The sequence below is a fragment of the Paramisgurnus dabryanus genome, chromosome 3 (assembly GCF_030506205.2).
Source record: "Paramisgurnus dabryanus chromosome 3, PD_genome_1.1, whole genome shotgun sequence".
NCBI lineage: Eukaryota > Metazoa > Chordata > Actinopteri > Cypriniformes > Cobitidae > Paramisgurnus > Paramisgurnus dabryanus.
The window spans coordinates 47,276,790-47,302,047 of NC_133339.1; the positions used below are offsets into that span (position 1 = coordinate 47,276,790).

The 25,258-nt window shown below is 36.4% G+C and overlaps 4 protein-coding genes across 6 annotated transcripts in view; 3 read left to right on the forward strand and 1 right to left on the reverse strand.

Moving 5' to 3' along the window:
• tom1l2a (target of myb1 like 2 membrane trafficking protein a) overlaps positions 1-703 on the reverse strand; it is a 35,104-nt gene extending 34,401 nt beyond the window's left edge. The window contains exon 1 of one of the 3 annotated variants that reach the window (XM_065263408.2): positions 557-703. In XM_065263408.2, the coding sequence (XP_065119480.1) occupies positions 557-608 (52 nt within the window). In that variant the 5' untranslated portion in view covers positions 609-703. The remainder of the gene's footprint in view (positions 1-556) is intronic. The other 2 variants (XM_065263409.2, XM_065263410.2) reach the window with 2 other exon arrangements.
• Positions 704-984: 281 nt separating this feature from the next.
• Positions 985-6,738, forward strand: drc3 (dynein regulatory complex subunit 3). The gene is made up of 13 exons (XM_065263365.2): positions 985-1,049; positions 1,157-1,344; positions 2,209-2,325; positions 2,421-2,587; positions 2,672-2,818; positions 2,906-3,025; positions 3,694-3,806; positions 4,456-4,630; positions 4,721-4,852; positions 5,623-5,693; positions 5,796-5,919; positions 6,366-6,497; positions 6,609-6,738. Exons 2-13 carry the CDS (start codon positions 1,191-1,193, stop codon positions 6,720-6,722), a joined length of 1,566 nt encoding a protein of 521 aa, XP_065119437.1. The 5' UTR covers positions 985-1,049; positions 1,157-1,190; the 3' UTR covers positions 6,723-6,738.
• Positions 6,739-8,052: 1,314 nt separating this feature from the next.
• Positions 8,053-16,275, forward strand: gid4 (GID complex subunit 4 homolog). The gene is made up of 6 exons (XM_065263115.2): positions 8,053-8,460; positions 8,985-9,044; positions 12,194-12,301; positions 12,427-12,528; positions 12,623-12,753; positions 14,284-16,275. Exons 1-6 carry the CDS (start codon positions 8,104-8,106, stop codon positions 14,345-14,347), a joined length of 822 nt encoding a protein of 273 aa, XP_065119187.1. The 5' UTR covers positions 8,053-8,103; the 3' UTR covers positions 14,348-16,275.
• A 3,378-nt stretch (positions 16,276-19,653) lies between these two features.
• Positions 19,654-24,510, forward strand: noxo1a (NADPH oxidase organizer 1a). The gene is made up of 8 exons (XM_065263114.2): positions 19,654-20,200; positions 20,430-20,510; positions 20,721-20,790; positions 20,877-21,060; positions 21,352-21,542; positions 21,687-21,794; positions 22,031-22,148; positions 23,102-24,510. Exons 1-8 carry the CDS (start codon positions 20,135-20,137, stop codon positions 23,679-23,681), a joined length of 1,398 nt encoding a protein of 465 aa, XP_065119186.1. The 5' UTR covers positions 19,654-20,134; the 3' UTR covers positions 23,682-24,510.
• The last annotated feature ends 748 nt before the right edge of the window (positions 24,511-25,258 follow it).

A 25,258-nucleotide genomic window follows, 5' to 3' on the forward strand; every position in this document is an offset into this window, starting at 1 on the left:
AAAATGTGAAGTAACTGGCTTTATCACTATGTATTCATCTGTTATCTTGATTCACAGATTATGACAAATTTTATGACAAATTAACGTCTCACAGCTTATTTATCCTAATATAAATAAGAGATAATAAGTTTAATAATGTGTGTGTGTGTGTGTGTGTGTGTGTGTGTGTGTGAGAGAGAGAGAGAGAGAGAGAGAGAGAGAGAGAGAGAGAGAGAGAGAGAGAGAGAGAGAGAGAGAGAGAGAGAGAGAGAGAGAGAGAGACTCCATCCATACCAGCGCTATCCAAACTGTTACCGAAAGAAGAACTACTGTCAATGTTTATAATTAATCATCAAACAGTTAATAATTGATAAATAATATGCTTTGTGTTTCCTGATAACTACCTCATCTTTTTATTTAGCTTAAACAGTTCCTCACAGTTTACGATCAGACAGGATGCTGCCGGTTTTAAAGCTTGTTTACAGTGAAACGGTGGAGGGAAATTATACACATTTTTCTAGAAACATTACTAAACACCTCCTATTTAACAAAAGTCTGTCATAAGTGTTTAACTCACCAATGCACTGGCCAACAGGAGTGCTGTACGGATTTCCCAACAAGAACTCCATCTTGATGACAACAACAATCAGCCCAGAAAGAGATCCGCTGACGTACAGAGCGCACAAGCTCCGCCCATGGCGCCGTGTGATTGGTTCTAACACAAAAAACGTTCATGTGATTGGCCAATACCCCTGTCAATCATGGATAATCCGCTGAGCTCCATTTATAAAAGTCTTAATTTATGGGATATTACGTTTTTATAACATAAACTATACGTTTCAATAAACGTTGGCAAGTGATAAAGTTTTCGATCATTAACTGTGCGTTTTTTTCATTTACAAGAGCAGTTATTTTACGTAACGTTACTACACTACCCGCCGCAAACTACTGAAAACTGCGGAAGTTGAACGTCATATGTTGCTAAGCAACAGTGTTGGCGTCTAGTAGGAGTGCTCGTCTTCATAGGCATATTTCCCGGAAGGTTTTTTATTTTATTAGTGACTTTTGAAGTAGGTGATCGATACATATATTTTGTCTGATTGCTGATTGTCTGATGTTACATTTATAAGTTTTACACACTATGTTGTGGGTCACGTTATGCTTCTAATTTGTGCAGGACACGTGGGTCTGCTGGTCATAAAGTGTCAAAAATGATTTGGCAACAGGATGAACCCAAAGTTATAGATGAGGAGATGTTACATCAGGCAGTTGAGGAACAGGCACCTCAAGGACAAGCTGGAAAGATAGCCAAGGGAGAAGGCATCAAATATAGTGAGGTTCTCCATCTGCAACTGGACTACAAAAGTAAGACCTATTACGTGGTATTTTTAAACCTAAACCATTATAAACCATTTCCAGGTGGGCAGTTGTGTACATTTTTAGAGAGAAGACAACCTGAATTGTTTTTATTATTATGTAAATATGAATATATATATATTGTTTTTGTAATGTATCTTGGAATTAATACATTTTGTGCATTGACAGTGCAGAACTCAGCTTATACATTTATTTTATTTTGGATTTATTTACTTCAATTTAAATTTAAAAAGTTTAATTAAGAAATGTAAATGTATTTACTGCATATACACTTTATTCTGTAGAAATTACAGTATTGCTGGCAATTGTTTGCCAGTAACTTACTGTAGATTTAAATGTATGTTATTTACTGGCAACAGTTTGTTCAAAGTTAAATTAAAAAGTCAAATGAACATTAAACATTAACAAGTCTTTATCTTTACAGAATAAAACTATAAAATAACAGCCTCATGCAAATCATTTTGAGTACAAAAAATCTGAAATAAACAAACAAAAAAAAGTTGATGAGGATTTTTGGTTCCCAGAATGCTTTGGATAAGGCTGTTATTTTATAGTTTTATTCTGAAAAAATAAAATCTTGTTAATGTTTAATGTTCAACTTTGAACTAACTGTTGACAGTAAATATCATAAATTTATAGCTACAGTAAGTTCCTGGCAAACAGCTGCATAACTACAGAAACTTTTTCACAGTAAAGCGCTTTTGCACAATTTTGCAGAAAATGCATTTTAGCAGAATTGACAAGAAAAACAATATAGAGATAAGAAAAGAAATAGAAATAATCTAAAACACTCCATGGTATTAATAAAATATATATTTTGTAGTATATGTCTCCTGATGTGTTTTTCTGCAGACATTCTCAAGATTTACCACCTCTGCCATTTCACCTCTCTAACAAAACTTCAACTGGATAATAATGTTATTGAGAGAATTGAAGGGTTAGAAAACTTGACTAATCTGGTTTGGCTGGGTGAGTTTAGCCTCAGCTTGTCCTATCAATATCAAAACAGCTAGAATTGAAAATTCAATGTTGTATAATTGTGTTGTTGTTATTCTGTTATTCAGATCTGTCATTCAATAATATAAAGGTTATTGAAGGTTTGGACACTCTTGTGAATCTTCAAGATTTGAGTTTGTTCAACAACTGCATTTCTGTGATCGAAAACCTGGCTGCTCTTCAAAACCTGCAGATCCTTTCTCTAGGAAACAATGCCATCGCTCAGCTTGATAATGTAAGATAATCAAAAAGTATGTGTGAATCAATTCCAGTACATCAATCAAGCATCAAATTTGATAAATCATATCTGATCCTGCAGGTGATCTATCTAACACAATTTAAGAACTTACGCACTCTTAACCTCACGGGAAATCCCATCTGTGATGAAGAGAAGTACAAGACATTTGTAACAGCGTACCTTCCAGATTTAGTTTATCTTGACTACAGATTGTTGGATGAAAAGACGGTAAATGAATTACTTAATTACTGGCTAAATGGTTTACTGTATTGTGATTTTAATTTTTACTAATATATATTGGACTCACATGTATAGAGAGAGATGGGCTTTACCAGGTATCAGTATGCTATTGAAGAAATGCAACATGATGAACTACAAGAGCAACAGGCAATGGAGGCTGAGAAGATCAACAACCAGAAGCTTCAACTGCACAAGGTGACCACTTGCACCCTTCCCTTACATTCCAGCACAGGCGTCATAATACAGATTTACAACAAATATTAAAATGCATGAATCTCATTGCAATAGATTAAAAGCATCATACCAAATGATGCTAGAAGTTCTCTCAGACCTAACTTCACTTCTCTGAGACGCTTTTGCAATGATTTTTACAAGGGGCACAAATTCAAAATATGTGTTTGGAGTGTCGTGTGTGTTGCTCGTCATGTCCAAATATGTGTTTGTTGCGTCATGTGCATCATGCGTCATGTCAAAATATGTGCATGCTGCATACGCATCAGAAGGATTTATGAAAAAAGAGATGTTCACTTTCACAAAATACTAGCAAGACACTAACTTAACACTAAACTTTGATTGCACATAAGATTAAGCGAGAATCTGGCAGATGCCAGATAAACCCCATCGAAGCGTCTGCAGCAGACACGTATTTTGACATGACGTGTGATGCACGTAGGTTAACATGACGTGCCAAACACATATTTTGACATGACGGGCTAAATACATGTTGTGACGAGCTTCACATTGTGAATGTGTGCCCTCGAAAAAGAAGTCAGCGCCTGCCACTGGATCATAAACTTATTTTGGTTCACCGAGGTGTCTTAGTAGAATACATTTTCATTGCTTAAGCATGTTTTGATTCACAGGATGCATTTGTGGAGTTCTTGAATGGACCTCAGTTATTTAACAGCTTGTTTAGTGATGATCCTGATGCAGCTAAACTGGCTCTCCTCCCAGGAATGGCTGCACTGCTGGAATCATATCCTTATTAACACATTCACCAAAATCTTCTGAGCAATTCCAGCATTATGTGACATTTGCAGTCAAAAATTTAAATATAATTTCTCGGAGAATGTATTTATTACCAAGATATTGAACCATCTGTTTTTATTTTCCTACGTCCCTGATGATAGAGTCCAGACATTAGAAAAATATCAGTCTTTACTCATGTTTTCTATTTTAGACGGCTCTTTTTTTTAAAGAAAATTTATTTATTTTAATTTAATTTTGTATGCACATTTATGAGAAAGAAACAGCCTTATGGATATGATATTTATCCATTATGGATGTGACATTTCTGAAATTTGCACTGAACTTTGGAAAATATTAAAAACAAATGCTTTAAAGGTGCCAAAGAATGCATTGAAATAATCTGTTAAATAGTTCTCTGATATCTACATAGACGGTATGTGGCTTTACTAAGTGCACAAATTATCCAGAGACGGTTTTACATGTCTATTTACAACCCTAGGTTTCCCCAGAATGAAATGGTCTATTATTACCTTATTCGAAAGGGTCATGAATAATAATGTTGAGCTCTGCTCTGATTGGCTGTTTCTCATAGCAGCTAAAAACTTGACACCTAAACAGTCATAATTACGAGTAATTTACCTTGACAATGCATATACATATGAGAAGGAAATGGAAGCTCTGTGTATGCAGATATTTGAAGAAGGTTTAACTCAGCATGCACAAAGACAGGCCACGGTCGAATCCTTTTATACCGTTTCCCGCGAGGCATTGGCTGAAAATCAACAGAAATGCGCGCAAATAGCAACTGACTTTAAAAGTTCCTGGAGACAGGTTAGTTTCTCCTAACAGCAACACTGGTTTAACTTTGGCATGATTGCTCGTGAACCACAAGAATACAAATGAAGTTTTACTCTATTGCAGACATTAGTGGAAATCCAGCAGATCACCGACAATGAGGTTCTTGAAGATCACATCAGTTCTTGCAATGAGGAGATAAACAAGCTCTCTGAAACCCTTATGAGTCTGGAAGTGCACCTAGTGGATCAACTGGAGGTCAGGATAAAAGATGCTATCGCTTTAGACATTGAGACTGCTGCCGATGGATTACAGATAAATCAATTCTTGAATCACAAACTAATAAATTCCAAAAAAGTTAAAAAAAAATTCAACGCAAACTTTTTTCTTTTTTATCCCTTTTCAAAATCTCATCACCTAGATCCATTCCAGATGATACTGGAATCATACATACTGTTTTTGTTTCCCATAAGCCGTTTTACTCAAAAATACATAAGATTGCATAAATAAGTTATAGTTTTACTGTACATATATTATCCTATAATCTTGAATATGTGGTTACGTCATTGGTTCACATTAAAGGTGCAGTGTGTAATATTTAGTAGGACCTACTGACAGAAATGCAATATAATATACATAACTATTTTATTAGTGGTGAATAAAGACCTTACATAGTGAACTGTTATGTTTTTGTTAACTTGAGCAGTTTTTATCTACATACATCGCGGATCATCTTTAATGGAAGTTGCTATTATACACTGCCATGTTTCTACAGACATACTGCTCTAGTGAGCGTGTTTCGTCATTACATTATCTCAGTCGACGACATGTTTGTCCTGTGGTAGCTACCGTTGCTTCTTATGCGTTTCAAAAGGGAGGGGTGAGATGTGGACTGAGCCGTTGGTTGCAAATAGCAATATCACCACTAGATGCCACTAAAATCTACACACAGCACCTTTAACTAAAGCACATTTATTTGTTTGATACTGATGCTCTGAAAGTTCACGAGTATGTCATTCTTTTTTAAGGACATCATCAAAGACTTTGAGAGGAACATTACGGACATGGTCGGAGGGTTCATTGAAAATGTGCAAGGGATATATCCTTAACCGACTTTAAACCCAAAACAAAACTGTTTGTGAACATTTCATGCATGCTTTTGTTTTACGGTGTCGTCAAGGCCTCTTTAACTCCGACATAAATTCGCACAGTGCCGAGACTTAGAGAATCAACACCATGAGAATCAGCTGGAGATCGCCTTGGCAACACTGGAGAAGGTGGCCAAAAATGAGCTAGAAGAGGAAATGCCTGATAATGTGATCATGGTGAGTACAATGATCTGTTTATGCATGCACAAGTACCTCGTGTGAAAACTTTATAGTTTGGAACCAATTTTCAAGTTTTATTATTTAAATTATATTTTATAAGAATTTGTACAAGAAAGATGTACCTGTAAGATATCAAATGCAATTTAATTTAAAAGAAAATAATTTTGATATTTTTATAATGCCTACAATTCCTTCTGAAGTGTCCTAATACTTAATAATACAAAGTCGTTTACAAATAATTTTGAAGGACTTTAAGATAAAAATAAAAAGTGATTGGATAACCTGAAACATGCCAAATCAAATTAAAACTAAAAAATATTTGTGTTTACTATTTTTTGTACTACAAATTGGGATTTAGATTCATGGTAACTTGAGGCCAGACACTTATTCTTAGTCTAAGTATTGATTTCTGCCTAGACCTCATTCCATATGCTGCCCTGTAGCTCTTTGTAGATAAGGACACAGTGACCAATGCAGTTAGTGCTTCTCATGACACCCACCTGCTGAAGATTGACAACAGAGAAGATGAGCTTCTGACACGGATCAACAGCTGGAGGGATGGGCTGCTAAATTCGGTGGGTAATTATTTGCCAATTTCCTGATGGGAAATGGACAAACCTATCTTTTCTATGATATGTATATACATGCTTTATCGCATTGTATTGTTAATTTGTTTTTGTTGATAGTTACATGATAAAGAGGTGAAGAGGAATCGCAGACGCATCACAGAGATCAGTAACTATATTAGTGATCTGAGGATCCAACTGGAGTTACCAAAGAACAAACAAAATTTTTCTTGAGTCAGATAAAAAAAATTAAATTAGTTTTGCTTAGAATAGAAGTTATTAAATATATACAGCTGTTTGTTTTATAATCTAATAAAAAGATAACATTTTACCGCAACTGTTTATTAGTGTTGTTTTTTCTTCTGAACCATACAATGCTGCCATCTACAGAGAAGCACTGGTGTTGCAGCAATATTTGTGTGCGGTAAAACGGCGAGAGAGGCCGCTTCTCAATCCGAACGAAGGCTGCCGCCTGCGAAGGTCGCATATGAAGGCTGTATACGTCATCAAGCCTGGTTTATTTAAGTTAACTGAGCATAACAATCGCAAGTCATAAGCATATTTCAACAATTTACGATTAAATAAGAATTATAGTCAACTATGTCATTATTATAATTCAGAAATAATACAGTCTTGATGACGTATGCAGCCTCGATATGCGACCTCCGGAGGCTGCAGCCTTTGGATTGAGAAACGGCCAGAGAGAGAGAGAGCGCTGTACATACAAGGACATTTAAATGGGTGTGTTGGCAGCTATAAACATATAAACGTATCATTATAATTATAATATTTTCTTATAAAACTATTATTTTGTAATAAAAATAATATATTTATATAGTGAGAGGCAATTGCTCATATTTTTCTGTTGACATAAACAGATCTTGTGGGTGGTAAAACGGCGAGAGAGGCCGGTTCTCAATCCGAACGAAGACTGCCGCCTGCGGAGGTCGCATATGAAGGCTGCATACGTCATCAAGCCTGGTTTATTTAAGTTAACTGAGCATAATAATCGCAAGTCATACGCATATTTCAACAATTTACGATTAACTAAGAATTATAGTCAACTATGTAATTATTATAATTCTGAAATAATACAGTCTTGATGACGTATGCAGCCTAGATATGCGACCTCCGGAGGCTCCAGCCTTCGGATTGAGAAACGGCCAGAGAGAGAGGGAGAGAGCGCTGTACATACAAGGACATTTAAATCGGGTGTGTTGGCAGCTATAAATATATAAACGTAGCATTATAATTATAATATTTTCTTATAAAACTATTATTTTGTAATAAAAATAATATATTTATATAGTGAGAGGCAATTACTCATATTTTTCTGTTGACATAAACAGCCCTTGCGGTGTATTTTGTGTGTCCGAATTTTAAATGTAAAAAACTTTACCTAATATGATTAAAACGTATATACTTAATATTCTAATTATTTTTTTAATACAGATTACCACATGTTTTAAGAAACTCTTACATCAACAGTCACAAAAATACTGCCGCACTTCCAATAAATAAAACTTCATATCCCGTCTCCCAACTAGCCAATGAGCATTCAGTGTTATAACGATTCAAAGTCCGTCATCCAATCACAGATCAGGTGCTGGATCACATGACGCGCTGTTGCGCGTCTTCATTCCACGCTACGGGACGTAAACGCACGTCCTGCGGGAGAAACTCCGAAACTCACACACGGAGCCGACAGCGTCGCGTTTTCTCCTCTTCCAGTGGATCAAATAAGCGACGTGAGGCTGTTTGTGGCCCGCGGGAGCGATCCAATATGCCGGTCCGTACCGACCGCTGTCAGGGCTTGTCGATGGCCTGTATGGCCTCGGCCTCTCTCGTTCCGCCCCCGCCGATTAATACCCATCAGCCCGGCGTCAACACGTCTCTGCTGTACAGCGGCTCTCAGTTTCGTGGACACCAGAAGAGCAAAGGAAATTCTTATGATGTCGAGGTGGTGCTGCAGGTAAACATTGTGCGAGCTGTCGATGACTACATAGAGTGCTGCCTATTTAGGGCTCCAATGCGCCCGTGATTTCAAAACACACGGCACGCGCCTGTGACGTGCCAGAATATCCATGTAGATAGTGCATAGCAAATGATTGTTAAGTAGGCACAATACTACGTTGTTATAATATGGTGTCCGAAATTGCTGTTTGGGTAAGCAGCACACTAGATTTCTTGACTACTTCGTGTTCTAGCAATAAGATACAGTTGGACTATAGTTGTTTATGTGTAGCTGTGTTAGATTTGTGGTTTACTGTACATAATATGTAGTTGTATATCAAGGCATATTGTTAAATGAGTATATACCTTTAATACTGCATTCCACTTAGGGGTCATGACATGAGGGTCAGATTTCCATGTCTGTAACCTAATGGGGCTTTCGTTTAAGTTTGTTGTGTTGGCCCACATATGCGGTTTCGTTCCTGTAGTCTGGAGTTTTGCCAAGGACATCATGAGAGTAAATGATTTGTTTTTGACCCACAGCATGTGACTATGGAGGACTCTTACCTGTGTGGATACCTCAAGATCAAAGGTCTGACGGAGGTGAGACATTTATTGTGACATCACAGATTTTTGCTCAGTATAGCCTGTATAGTCTTGTAACAATAAAATAGACAATATATTTACACCTGTGACATCATATATGATAAAAGTTCTGATACACCTCCACTTTTTGTGATGTCATCATTAATACAACAACTAACTAGTAGTACAGTCGTCAGTACTCCGGTTGTTAAATGCAGCTATCACTTAATCTTAGATCATAATGGTGCGTTCACATCAGACGCGAATGAAGCGTTAAGTTTGTGTGATTTAGTCAATTAAAGTCAAAGGAAAACGTCCACATTTTGGGAATTCAGCTTATTCACCCTATCCCCCATAGTTGGATGTGTCCATACCTTTCTCATCTCCGTGCATGCTGTAACTCTGTCTGACGCAGCCCCCACTAGCTTAGCTTAGCACAAAGACTGGAAGTGAATGGCTCCAGCTAGCAAACTGCTCCCAATAAGTGACATAATAAAGCAAACATTTTCCCATTTATGTGTTGTGGTTTGTATAGTCACACCATGTACAAATAACAAGGTCATATAAGACACAGCCATCTTTTAACAGTATGCATACTAGGGCTGTCAAAATTGCTCAAAAATGACTTTCGAATATTCTCCCTAAAAAACCCACGAATATTCGAACTATTCGAATATCTGGTTGCCCATTTTTTCAACGACGTTAACGACGCATTACTTCAATAACAGGACAAATTAATATAAAGAGACATAACTACTTCTATAGGTAGTCTATTTAAGTTTAAACATATTTGACAACGTATATTACAATACATACACAAAACAAGTAAATTAAGAGACATCAAAATGATATGGTACCTCGGTTACATTGCTTGACAAAACTCCCTGATGCCTGCTCCATCCACGACACTGATCGGTCTCATGTCCTTACAAATGAACGAAATTCATTTCTCCGTTATGACCTCTTGTTGTGTTGCAGACAAATAGCTTGTGGCGGGCGATGCAAAGTAAGTGTTAAGACGTGACTGTTTAGCTGGAGTTCCACAATTGTGGTCTTGTACACACTGCAAACTTTCAGGAGTGACAACCGCATTTAAATGTGAAAATATGATGATTGACACGGAGATAACCATAGCAACGGTCTGCCGTCTCACATGCTTATCACTCACAGCTTTGATGAAAATAATTTAACAGCATTATGTTTTGCAATAAACCTCCGTCGTGTCATTGTGTATTGTACGCATTTGTGAGGCTGCGCGCACTCTTGCAGTGTTGCCAGGTCCTCGTCTTTTTTGTACTCACATACCATTTTAGCGCTTAACCGTTTATGGCTTTTGGCTAGGGCTGCACGATTTGGGTAATTTTTCCCATTGCGGTTATTCGTGGTAATATTGCGATGTGCGGTTGCGATTATAATAAATGGTATCATGAGTCAACTTGATGGGTTTTAACGAAAATACACACACAGTTTAGTGATAATGCTAAAATGTGTATTTGTAAAACTAGTGTCAGTAATCTTAAATCCAAAATACCGCCATATAACAGACATAGAGTTTTTTTTAGCTACCAGATCACTGTCAATCTCCTCTGCATCCATCTTCGCTCTGGTATTTCTACGCTGCGCACACACAAGTGACGACGCACACCAAACACGTGCATGCCACACATGCACTGCCTTTTTTGTTAGTTTTTCTTTCTTTTTTAAACAGCAAGGAAAATCTTCAAACTGTTATCAGAAAGTTTGTGTTAACAAGTCCACACATTTATTTATTTAATATAATTGCAACATTTTGCTATCATATAATTGCACAGGCTGACATTGCGATTGCGATTGCGATGCGATTAATTGTGCAGCACTACTTTTGGCTCATGAAGCGATCAAGTTTTTGGTGTTGTTAAAATGTGAAGGTGCCTGTCCCAATATTTTGATCTTTGAGGTAAAGCGTTTGGATTTATTTTGGTTTATTATTGGATTTTTCTTGTTCGCTGTTTTTTTAGTGCAAGATCTGGCAACACTAGTCAGCAAACGCTTGTGCCTCTGTCATTCTTTGTACCGCGCATACAGAAGACTTTTCCCCCTTGTAATAATTTATTTCTTCAGAAGAGAGACCTGTTATGTCCATGATGCACGTTTAAACACTTTATTAACTAGTTGTTCATTTCGGTTATGTAGGCTACACACTATGCAAAGTTTCTGTAAACGCGGTTGTCACTGCAATTTGCGGGAGTAAATGCGGTTGTATATGCGATTGTCAGTCCCGTAAATTACTTTCAATTTCTGCCATCTTCCATGCAAGACGCGTCAACTTTTAACAGTGACAGGCAGTGTGACTACTGTGACCTGTTCCTGAACCAGGCGCATTAGTGCGCCCACTTACAAAGCAGACAGCCACGCCTCTACTACCGCGGGCTTTAAAAAAAAAAAAAAAATTATTCGAATATTAATTTTCATATTCGAAATTCGTTTTTTTTTTACTATTCGAATATATATTCGAATTTAGAATATTCGTTGACAGCCCTAATGCATACTGGGAACTACATTCTCAGAAGGCGAAGCCCTGCTACATGGGCGGAGTGATTTGCACAACTCTAACCGAACTCTCTGCTCCACACATGGGGGCTTCTCGGGTGCTGCCAGCAAATCACTTGTTATTTGTACACGGTGTGACTATATAAATCACAACACATGAATAGGAAAATGTTCGCATAATTTTGTCACTTATTGGGAGCAGTTTGCTAGCTAAAGCCATTCACTTCCAGTCTTTGTGCTAAGCTAGGCTAGCGGGGGCTGCGTCAGACAGAGTTACAGCATGCACAGAGATGACAGAGGTATGTATGTATCTAACTCTGGGGGATACTGTGAATAAGCTAAATTTCCAAAATGTGGGCGTGTTCCTTTAAGTCAGGAATAAAAAGGATCTTGCTTGGAAGAAAGTGAGTGAGGAGCTTGGTCTAATAATCTGGTAAATTGTAAGAAACTTTTTTTTTATACACATTAAGACTACAAGCTAGCTAAAGCCAGCAAATTGAGCGTATAAAGCGTGACGCGAATAAAGCGAGTGAACTCAAAATGTCCAAGCGTCCAAACAATGCGTGAATAGCGCAATTTATTCACTTAAATTTGTGTCTGGTGTGAACACACAGTAATACAGACCTTTCTATCCGTAGGAATATCCCACCCTCACTACATTCTTTGCCGGGGAGATTATAAGCAAGAAGCGCCCCTTCTTAACCCGGAAATGGGATGCAGATGAGGATGTTGACCGTAAACACTGGGTAATATTAGCTATGAATCATGACATAATGTGTGCGTAATGCTGTTGTATCAATTGTGATTTATGAGTCATTTTGCATCGTGCCGTTAGAGATGGAAGTAATCTGCTAAATTTGTTTAATTTCAGGGGAAGTTTCAGGCGTTTTATCAGTATGCAAAAAGCTTTAACTCTGATGATTTTGACTATGAAGAACTAAAGAACAGCGATTACGTCTTCATGCGGTGGAAGGTGCCGTACATAACACACACACGATCCCACTCTATTTTTACAGATGTAGTCAAATAAATGCAACTACATTTGCTGTTTTGTTTGTTTGATTCAGGAGCAGTTTTTAGTTCCAGATCACACAATCAAAGACATCAGCGGCGCTTCCTTCGCTGGCTTCTACTACATCTGCTTCCAGAAGTCCACAGCCACTATAGAGGGCTACTACTACCACAGAAGCTCTGAATGGTACCTGTGTACTCTCCTAGTGCTTAGATACACACTGAATAACTCGAGTCTTAACCTAAACATACTGGGGCTCAGTACCAAGATTTTTTGGTTCCACTCAAAGTAAATTACATGATTGCCTTAAAATTTTTAGTTAATTAAATGTTTTTGAGTTAAATCAAAAAAGTTTTGTCAACTAATGTTTTTTGGTTTAATGAACACAATCATAAGGCAACCAGATATTTCCGGTATTTAACACTTTGAGTCTCATTTCTGGTTTGTTTTGGATGAACTACAGTGATGGACACAGAAATTGTGACAATTGGTCGTGTCTTGACTTTTTGACTCGTTTAGAAGCGTCTCTTGACTGCTTCAGAATGGAAGTCAATGACCATGCACAAACATGTCATTAAAACAACAATTAACGTTCATTTTCAAAACTGTACTACTTACCGAGTGGTTCGTGGTGTTCGTTGATGATGTGCAGTTGAAACTCAATTGTGCTTTGAATTATTTCTTTCTCTCTTTCTATCTACACTAAATGCAGTGCTGTGGTTGGATAATGCAGATTAAGGGGCGGTATTGTTATAATAAGAGCTCTTTATGACATCATAAGGAGAGACACATTTCGACAACCTATTTTTTCATGTGCTTGTAGAGAATGGTTTACCAAAACTAAGTTAATGGTTTACCAGAACTAAGTTACTGGGTTGATCTTTTAAAAATTTTTTAGGTTGATAGAAGCACTGGGGACCCAATCATAGCAAACATGGGAAAAGTCAGATTTTCATGCCATGGCCCCTTTTAAACAGTCCACGTGACTACAGTGGTCCAGTCTTCATATGAATGAATGACCATCATGAATGATGCATATTCACGAAAGCAGCACATACATGCGTTAAACATTGGCGTCAGCCATAAAACTAAATATATAAATATGCCCTATAAGTAGTTTTATGGTTACTATGACCTTTCGCCGGCTTTTTTTATTTTGTTTGAAGTGGACCAACTCGAAAGATGTGAAGTGTAGATAAAATTCATATCCTCTGAAGTAAAGCATGCACATTAAAGGGATAGTTTGCCCAAAAATAAAAATTCTGTCGTCATTTACTCGCTCTCATGTTGTTACAAATCTGTATAAACTTATTTGTTCTGATAAACACGAAGGAAAATATTTTGAAACCAAATTTATCATGAGCACCATTCACTTCCATAGTATTAATTTTCCTTGAAAGATCGGTTTGGTTACAAACTTTCATCAAAATATCTTCCTTTGTGGTATACAGAACAAAGAAATTTGTACAGGTTTGTAACAACATGAGAGCGAGTAAATGACGACAGAATTTTTATTTGTGGGTAACCGATCCCTTTAAGAATGTGTTCAGGGATTTCTCAAATTGATGTTATTTTGTTAAATGTAGTAAATTATATTTTTTCCTTTGCCCTAAAAATAACTTCTTGTATCCAAGAGGAGCTTTTTTGATGCAAAAAACATTTCTCAGCCCTGCTTTAGTTTTAATTCTGCCTCTTTCTCTCACTTTGTTATAACAGGTATCAGTCTTTAAACCTCACCCACGTTCCCGAGCACAGCGCACCCATATATGAGTTCCGGTGACCCTTGTGTCGCAAAGAGAGGGTGAAACTACGCCGGACAAAAGCTAAGAGAGGAACTATCTCATTATTACTCCAAGGACTCGCCGGACCTGTCCCCTCACAGAAAGAATAAATCTGAGGTTTAGACACACGGATGATGGCACGGAGAGCTCTTTCGGGAGACCGTCTACACAAGCCGGTGTTGAAGGAGATATTGGGATTTGCAGCAGTGTTAGCGTTTGGTTTTTTCTTTTATGTTTGAGTTTTTAAAAGCTTTTGTCCTTCAGTCATCTTAGAAAACCATTTTTATCCTTAATGTTTCGGGATTGAAATCACTTTATTTCCTTTGCGCTGAATGGAAAAGCCAATCGTTTAAGTGATTTTCTTTTTTGCCTTGTCATTTGATAGCACGGCCATTTTTTTCAGAAATGAGTTTTAATTTATTTTTTAATCAATCTGTATAAAAAGACTACAAAGAACATGAAAATTTACAGACTGTGGTCGGCACCGTGTATTCAGACGTCTTTTGCTGGCGTAATATCAAAGATGCAGCATGCGATTGAGGATCGGCAGCGGCTTGATCTTATAAATACCGGATACAGAGATGTCTGCGGCTGCTTTGGCTCTCTTTCCAGACGCTGTATCATCGAAATTCACATAGTTAACACAGTCGAGTCCTTCGCTTCTTTGTGTTATTTTTTATTATGAAATGAAATGGAGTCGGGTATTTCGGAAAGAGGTATATATATATTATCCAATAGTGGTAAAGCTATGCGTTAAGCTGCTTTGGGTGAAACTTTTCTTTCTGATTATCCGGTAATTCTGCGCTCCTTGTTTTGCTATGCAACCTGAAAAATCTCAGCTCATAAGAATCTAACGTATCTTAGATTTGGACAATAATCGCGTCTCACACGTTCACTTTAATAGTCACAGCTCAGAGAGAGTATTGATTGATATTCACGCCAGTGTCGCTCGACCAATCAGAAAGCAGACCTTTGGTGATGTCATAATGGATAGGCAGGTGTTTTCACTGGAAGGCTCAGGAAGATGCAAGCAAACAGACGAGATGGTGGGCAGTGCAACCCCTTCACATCTCCGAATGGTTATTTTATTTGAGTTGATATTAAGATGGCAGCTGGTCCTCATCTGTTGCAATGGCACAGACTGCACAGGTGCAAGTGCGCCATCTAGCTGCAACAGCACCCATCTACATCTCTTCCGAGTCTAGCAACACAAAAACAGTCCTCTTTTGGGGCGTTGAACGATCGCCTGTTTGATGAGATAAAGCTACGTGATACCCAGATTAAACTATTCAAGCTTTAGTCGAACCCTTTGCCTTAAAAGTCAGATATTTGTCTATTTTGTAAGCACTCAAATCGATTAAGCTCTGTACAGAGATAGAGATGAAGAATATGGCAAGTGAATGCGAGCGTTCAGGTTATGAAAGTGTTTCAAATGTAAGGATGCTGTACCTTATTGGCCAGACCTCCTTTTTAACAGTAGACTAGCGAATATTTAATAACATAATTATTCAACAGCTCAGCGTTTTGTACGTGTGAACGAGAATTGATTCTCTGTTTTTGGTCACACATGCCCAGGTTTAGTTGGAAAAACTTAATTCCATAATTCCCATGCGAAACCTTTACAGCACCCCCCAAATCTTTGGCATGTGTGGTAATCTTCACCTAACTGCATTTGGAGGGTTTTGTCCTCAACAAAAGCAAAGACGTGGTTTTGAAAATGTTTGCTTGTGGGATGTTTGTGTTTAAAGATTTATTTGAATAAATGTTAAGGAAATGAATGGCCAGAGCGCATACACTGTTACAGGACATAAGAGGGATGTGTACATAATAGAGCTATGTTTGTGGTGTACATGATTGATTTCCCTAAAATAAGTCATCTTTTTATTGGCACAAAGGAATATAAGAAAATAAAGACTTCTCAGAGACATTTTGTGCTTTTGTCTGATGTGCTTTAGAGCAAAATACAAATTGTTTGAAATCACTTTGCTTTTGTGATGTCATAAGGATTATTTTCAACCCAGCATTGGAAATTACATGAACCGTAATTTAACTTATGGGTTGTTTCAACCTAATGTTGTGTCAAATATAAACATTTGTGGCTGGGTTAAAAATAGCCCAGCCTTTTTTGGACTTGTATATGGAAATGTTAGTGTGATGATAAGCCGCTTTCTCAAACACTAGATGGTGTAGTCGACCCGCGCTAGAGGGCCTTAAAGGGATAGTTCACCCAAAAATGAAGCGTCTGTCATTTTCTCCTTCTCATATTGTTAAAAACCTGTTTACATTTCTTTGTTCTGATAAACACAAAGATATTTTCAGGAATGTTTGTAACCAAACCGATCATGGCCCCATTCACTTCCATAGTAGGATACTGAGGTCATGAATGGAAAGAAATTTATACACGTTTGTCACAACAAAATTTTGATTTTTTTTGGTGAACTATCCCTTAGGATGACATAAAATATTTAAAATAAGACAAATAAGTTAATCTTAATAAGACAAAAATGTAAAAATCAAGAGATTTTTATAACAAATCTTTCTAGTTATGCCAAGCTCTAGTATATTTTTTGTAAATTATGGTGGGCATCACCTACTAATACATTTCTTAAGTTGTAAAAAGTTGTAAATGTTTAGGGGGACATATCATTATTTTTCCATGTTTAAGTGCTGTAATTGGGTCTCCAGTGCTTCTATCAACTTAGAAAATGTGAAAAAGATCAACCCAGTAACTTAGTTTTGTTAAACCATTCTCTGCAAGCATGTAAAAAATAGGTAGTTGAAATTTGGCTCCCCTTGTGATGTCAGAAGGGGATCTTATAATAATACCGCCCCCTTAATCTGCACTTTTTCTAACCACGGCAGTGCAATTTAGTGCACAGCACCCCCCATGTCACATTTGTTTTTCATTGAAACAGAAAAAGTCCGAGGAATATAGAGAGTTGATTGGCATTGATAAAACCACGCCCCTGCAAATTATTACTTTTTATTCCTGGGTAAATTACATGATTGCAGCATTTACCCTACTGCCATGAATAGATTTGACATGATTTGGCCATTCAGATACGCCTTGCTTTATATCTATTATATACGTCATGTGAGTCACTGGGAGAAAAAAACCAGCTTGTTTCCACTGTATTGTATTTCATTCAGAAACAATCCATATGATTCATAACAGGAATTACAATTTTTCAGTCAGAAACATATGATTCATAACAGGAATTAAAGTTTAATGTAAACATTACAGTGTTGATAGAAAATGTAATCACAGAAATTCCAATGTCGAACAACTTACATTAAGCACACATACATTTTCTAAACAAAACACAACTTTATACATCATGCATACAGTATGTGCTGCACTATTCAGAGTGCCAATGTAAATAAACACATTATCATTTCTACATTAAAGCAAAGCAACTTTGGTTATAGTAACTGCTGCAAGGTGCTATTTAGGTTTCTCGAGTAATATTCACGTCAGCACTCCTGCATGGTTAACAGTTACTCATCACTATTGATCCCATAAGACTTGTGTAACGCTTCATACAGGTATCAGTTTCGAAAACGGAAAAAGTGGAAAAGACTAAATAGTCATTTCATACAGTCTATGTAGATAGTTCAAATACAATCAAATACAATAGTTATGACATCTTGGCCTGGTCTTCAAATGCTTTAAATGCTTTGATGTTTACTTCTGTAGGAAACCCTGTTTGTCAACACTAAATAACAACATAAGCATAGATAAATCTGAGTCTGCTCTCTGAAAAGATATAATATTTACATTTGATTATTCAATGGTGAGATTAAATGATTTGTTTAAGGGAGTAAGCTGTGTTAATAAAACATTAAGATAAACAAAGATGTCTACGACTGGGCAAAATGGTTATGTGAAAACCAATGCTGTCTGTTTCCTTAATGCTTCTTATAAACCCTTTTGCCGTCTTCAGCTTCCTTGAATGTCTGGAGTTTCACTGTTTTCCTAATGTACACATCAGCAGAACTGATCTGGCTATATGCCAACATCATTTATCTGTTACACATATAGTACGTGCTTTGAAGTGATAGCTGCTTTTAGTGCTAAAGTAAGAAATTATTAACTCAGCAATGTAAGTCAAAAATGAAAATGTGAAAACTTGCCGTTGTTAAGATGCCATTTACAGCAGCCTCCATTTAATGATATTTAGTGCATGTAGGCTTATATCTAAATTCATTTTTATGAAAGTAATTTTTAAATGTCTTTTACATTCCCTTATATATATACTTTCATATGCATGTTATATGCCTATGTATGGTATACTGCACATTGAAAAAGTTTTTGTCATAACAGCTGGATGTAGGCCTACATTATTACCTGCTTGCCACGTACCGTGAGAAAATAAATTAACAATCCGATTAGCAATATGTTATTATAATATTAATTAATTACAAAGTGGCAATTTTAACATGTTATTATAATATGGAATTTTGAGTAATATGTACACTGAGAAAACCAAAGATTTATTTTACATCATCTTAAAAAGTCTTGTGAAATGTCCCCTTTAACATTAATTAATGCACCATGAACTAACATTATATACACTGTAAAAAAATTCCGTAGAAATTTCAATGTTATTGCAGCTGGGTTGCCGGTAATTTACCGTAGATTTACATTTATGTAATTTACTGGCAAGAATTTGCTCAAAGTTCAATCAATTTTAAATATTAAGAAGTCTTTATCTTTACAGAATAAAACTATACAATAACAGCCTCATGCAAAGCATTCTGGGAACCAGAAGTCATCATCAACCTTTTTCTGTTTTTTGCTTCAGATTTTGTTTCCCAGAATGTTTTGCTTGATGCTGTTTTTTTTTAGTTTTACTCTATAAAGACAAAGACCTGTAAATGTTTAATGTTCATTTAACTTTGAACAAAATGTTGCCAGTTAAAAACATAAATTTAAATCTACGGTAAATTACCGGCAACCCAGCTGCAATTTCTACGGAATTTTTTTACAGTGTAGGCTAACTGTATTAGCATTAACTAACATTAACAATAATTAATATGTGCTTATAAAATATATTGTTTATTGTTTGTTCATGTTAGTTAAAGCATTTACTCATGCACTGAAGATTGGTTACAGATGATGTCACATTTATGAGTTCAGCATATGAATAAATACTTATGGTAAGTGATAAAAACACACCCCTGCAAATTATGATTTTTCTTCCTGGGTAAATTACTGTAATGAATGGACTTTTGGACGTGACGTTGGAGTTTACCGGAAGTTACGTTTGTTCCACGAAAGCCGTTTGTGTTGTCACTGCTGAAACCATCTATCATAGCCTACACTGTATTGCTATAGTCAATATAACCATAAAATCATTAATGGCATTGTTTAAAACATGAAAACTATCCCTTTACTTACAGTGCGATTTTTTTATTCATTTTATGTTTTATTATGGTTATAAGTAAAAGTTAAATTTGAATAAATTAGGCGATGAGACTATTCGCGTGTTTTAAAACGAAAGTAAAATAATGTAATTCTATAAGTGTTGTTTCTTATTTAAACGAGAATTTTATGATAAATTACTTGATGATGTAACATCGGACTCTTTGTGAAATTGCGTAAGCGGCTACCTGTGTGAAAGCGCGCCCGTGAGGAGAGGAGTGCACAGGTGATGCGCGCGTTAGTTTACGCCTCTATCAGGCAGGTGTGTATAAAAGTCAAGAGCAGATGTGCATCCATCAGATATCAGAGAAGAGCTGTGGTGGATATATAATACAACTAAACGGCATTTAACCCGCTCACAATGGACGAGCAAAGATACCCTGTCAATATTAAGCTTGTTGGTGTGATGCACATACAGAGAAATAAAGTAAGTCTTTTTTTTCATTAATATTTTAAGTTTGCATCCCATGTTAATCAATTAATTTTAATGAAATGTAATATCAAACAGCTTAATTAAAACATTTAAAAGTGTAAACACTATTTGGAAAATGTGCTAATAGTCTATTATTGTTTTAATATTTTACTACAAAAATATTGTAGGCTATAGTTAAATTAACTTGTATATATTTATATACTAACATTTACTTTCTTTCCAGTTGTACATGACTACTGTTCTGTGGTCAGATCAAAATGAGATCACTGTCTACAGGTCGCTTAAAGACTTTCAAAATTTGCATGTGAGTCTCTTTCTTTTTTAAACACTGCATTAAAATTTTAGCAAAAAAAGAGAGGCTGTTATTTGAAATGCACATAAAAATCTAAACTCCTTTTTTATCCATAAAACTATCTTGAAAACCTACAACTCAGAGAGTAAAAACTGTCTGTCTGTATTAAAGTGTGTTTTATTTAAATTGCTTATTTAAATTTTTGATTTTTCATTACCACAGCGACAACTCAAGAAGAAATTCCCTTCAAATCCAATGAAACGTTCGGAAAGGATTCTTCCCAAGTTTAAAGGTAAACCATCTGCCTGCTCCTAAAAACTGTTTGGCTAAATTAAAGCACGTGTTTAGATTTTCATTCACATGTATTTACATTCACAGCTGTGAGTGTCATTAAAAACATACAGAAGTGGAACCCGAGCAAGTCGGTGCTCAGATTAAAAGCTCTGGATGAATATTGTACTGAATTACTCAACAGTGACGCTCGTATCTCCCAAAGCCCTGAACTCATGCAGTTCCTCCAACCAAATCCACAGGACCTAAATTCTGACTTGAGAAAAAACAGGTAAATATTACAAAATACTGTTCAAAAGACTAGTGTCACTTACTTTAAATTTTTTTGTCTATTAGTCAATTCATCATAGCTATCAAAATATGTAACTATGGGAATTATCTTGTAAATCTGAATAAATGTACTCATTGTCATCCAGTCTCACCCAACACTATGTCATTGCAATTCATACATTTGAGTCAATTGACCGTAAACTGAATGGTAGTCACCAACAATTATCTATGAATTTGTATGGCTGTCTACAATCTTAGCAGTGTTATATAACAAGCCTGTTTTGTGTGGCAGTATCGTGATCATGCCATCAGAGACGTCTTTGGGAACAAATGCAGTTAAATCTTCAGCCGAGGACATAACTCAGCCATTTGTTACCGAAACTTACCGCTGCTTGGCTACTTACGAGACCAAAGACACCAAAAATCGACCCTTTAAAGTCAAAGCAGATGAGATTGTGGACGTGCTCATCAAAGACAAAGGAGGTGAGAGATGACTCATTTGAAAACTACTGAAAGACTTTACTTAAAATTACTGCATGATGTATTGAATCTGCCTGTAATAAAAGCACACAATGTGTCAGGAATGTTCATTATTGTTTGTTGACATTCTTGACTTTGTCTTGTTAGGATGGTGGCTGGTGGAGAATGAATCGAAAAATCTGGCCTGGTTTCCAGCTCCATACTTAGTGAGGGCAGAGGACGAAGATGATGCCGATGATGTGACACAGGATGAAAGTAAGAACAGATTGATGTACTTCCTGGAAATCAGGCCCGTTTGTTGGCACTTTGTAACATTGTTACAAGTAAATTACCTGCATTCATATATCATATCTATTGCGTATAATGCCAGATGTGCAACCACTGAGCTTTGTTGTGGAGATTTATTACAGAAAATATTTTATGAGTGCAAACACGAGGGATTCATTCTCTGACCACGTTGTACAGATGCTGACATCTATTTTTGTTCTCAGGTGTTCTCTACGTTGCTTCCCGAAGTTACAAAGCCACAAACAGTGATGAGATATCTGTTCAGATTGGTGCGGTGGTGGAGGCATTACAGAAATCTGACAATGGCTGGTGGATAATCAGGTAAATCATCCTATCATTTACACCCTGAAACCATACGATATTCAGAGAGACATGCTATACCTCAACCTGAACTATTTAACAATGCTGGGTTGTTTCAAAAAAATATGAATGAGGCTAACCTAAAAGAAAATTTCTATTGGATATTTTCAACCCAGCGTTTGGTCAAAAGGAGACAAACCCAGCCATTGGGTTAAATTAACCCAGAACATTTTAATATTTGACCCAACAATGCGTTTACAAATGACAAGCTCTTCAGCTTTTAAAAAAAAAAAAAGTAACCCAGCATTTTTTATAGTGTAGCTTTTTTAGTTGAAACAACCCAGCGTAGGTTCATTAAAACTTTATTGTTGAGTTTATCCATATCTTACCCAACCATGGTTTGAAACAACCAGGTTTTTTTTTACCTTAAAGGGGACATATTATGGAAATCTGACTTTTTACATGTTTAAGTGCTATAATTGGGTCCCCAGTGCTTCTATCAACCTAGAAAATGTGATAAAGAAAAACCCAGTAACTTAGTTTTGGTAAACCATTCTTTGCAAGCATGTGAAAAAAAATAGTTCATTGAAATTTGTGATGTCAGAAGGGGATCTTATTTTGATAATACCGCCCCCTAATCTGCACTATCCAACCATGGCACTGCCATTTGAGGGAGGGGAGATAATAATTGACAGCACAATAGAGTTTCAATTTAAAAAAGCACCATTATGGTGATCAGGGTTTGCATTTCATCAGCTCATTTAAATTTTATAGGACACACCCCAATATTTATTTTACATCTTAAAAAAATGTCCCCTTTAAATTTGGGGAAGATACTGCAAAAACTTTCCACTAACATCTTAATTTTTTTGTGAAGTGTGTATTTTCTCGATTTTTCATGAATGAAACTTTTTATATAATCTCTATTACCTCATTTTAATGAATCAAGGACTGACTCCTTTCTCATTCCTCAGATACAACCAAAAGGCTGGTTACATACCATCTATGTACCTAAAACCTTACAACAACCCAGTGATCCGAATCACGCCATTTCAGGAGAAATCTAGGTCCACTCTTGACCTTTCAACACTTCAGGCTCCTGGTGTCTCCGACCGTGAGCTCAGTAGATCCCAGGGCAACCTGTCTCTGTCCTCAGGGTCGTTCCTGGGCCCTAGAGATAAGCAGATGTCACGTTCAATGGCCTTACTCCCGGATACGAGCAAAAGGCACCAGACTCCACCGTCCATCCGCATTGAATTTGCTGAGAGCGGTCCGCAAAGCAGTCTGAGTGATGGCAGCGACGAATTTACTTTTAGTGATGACGACAGCTCTTCAGGCAGTGATTCGCTGGAGCGGTACCGCTGGAGTTACACCCCAACGCCCAAGTTTTCAGACAACCTTAGCCCCGATAGTGCCACCCAAAACAAGATGACTGCCAGCAGATCCGATCCCAGCCTCACCAAGATGCCCGGCACACCCAAAATACCACCCAGACCCCAAGCTCAAGAGATACTCAAACGCTGCACCCCTGTCACTTGCAAGCACTTGGGGTGAACCAGTTAGGTCACCCAGAATTCAGAAGAATGGGATCTGTGACAGAATACAAAAATACAGATTGGTTTGCTGGAGTGGAAGCTTTGTGTTACTAGAAACATGTATAAAACAAATGTGTTATTTATGCTATACTGTTCACGCATTGCTGAAATACTTAAGTTGGGCAATAATCAAAAATGAAGCTTGAAGAAAGATTCTTGCAATTGAATGATAATTTCACATTTATGCTATTAATACTTTGGGGCGGTTTTCTGGACAGGGCTAAACCTAGTCCCAGACTAAAATGCATGTTTGAGCTGCTTTCATTTTAAAGCATCTTGCACTGACATATCTTAACATATATCAGTGTCATTGTTTTGTCTCAAGATGCACACCAGTATTGTTTTTTTTGTAAAGTATGTTTGTTAAAAAAATTACTTAAGTGTACTAATATAACTAAGGCCTTGTCCTGAATTATTTCTAAACCCTGTCCGGGTAACCGCCCCTTAAAGTAGCTTTTTATCTTGGTATAGAAAATATAACCCTATTAAAGCTGTAAGTTACAATTTGTTTGTGTATTTTAGATGCAATTCTGTCATATTTTTCTTTAACTAAATAGAAAATGAGAGAAACAGCATGAATATAAATGTTATATTTTTTATATTTTTTTCAAATATTCATATTTGTCAAATATCTCTCTCCTATATTTTTCTTATGAAGTTCCTTCCATACTGGAAATGATCACCTGTGCCTCATATGCATTATATACCTGTACATGTATTATACATGAAAATATTATAACCTTGAGTCTTTTTTGTCTGTACATATGAAATAAACGAGTTATCAGTTACTTGATGTTTACAGTACTCCTTTATTTCTAAGAATTGTAAAGGATTTATATGCAAGTCAATCAAGTGTGCGCTTATAAAAATGTGATTAGGTATTGATCAAGAACAATCAAACTAGGGTCATTCTACAGAAACGTCCACTTTTGGCATGGCAAGATGTCTTAAAATTGATTTCTTTTCTAACATTCAAACTTAGACCACATTATTAGATTACTCTTTGACTTTATGAGTACACATAAATGACAGCTTAATGATTTTTTATTTTTTGTGTGCATGTACTTCAAGAAGGCATAGACCTTTTTTGTCACTGGTGTTACGTTACTTCTTTAGCAATATTAAAGGTGTTTATAAATATTATTTTTTCAGCTTTAAAGCTTAATTCCTAAGTGTAGCAGAATTCAATGAATTAAAATGTATCATCATGTCACATGGGAAAGATTTTATTAAATGTGAAAGAAAAAAAACAAAGTACCACAACAAATCACCAGTCACCAGTGACAATTTTCATGAAAACTGCATTTTACAAAATTTCTGCTGTAAAGTATCAAACCACATGTTGTCAATCATTGTATATTTACTAAATTAAGTAGTTTAATACATTTGTATTCTAGTTTTTTGCAATTCCCAAACAATAAAGGAGGTCATACCAGTGACTTAAACTAAAAGCCTCATATGAAATCATGAGATAAATGAGAAGATTTCTGATAAATGAAAAGAGACAGTGGGCTTATATGAGCGTCTCTTTATAGA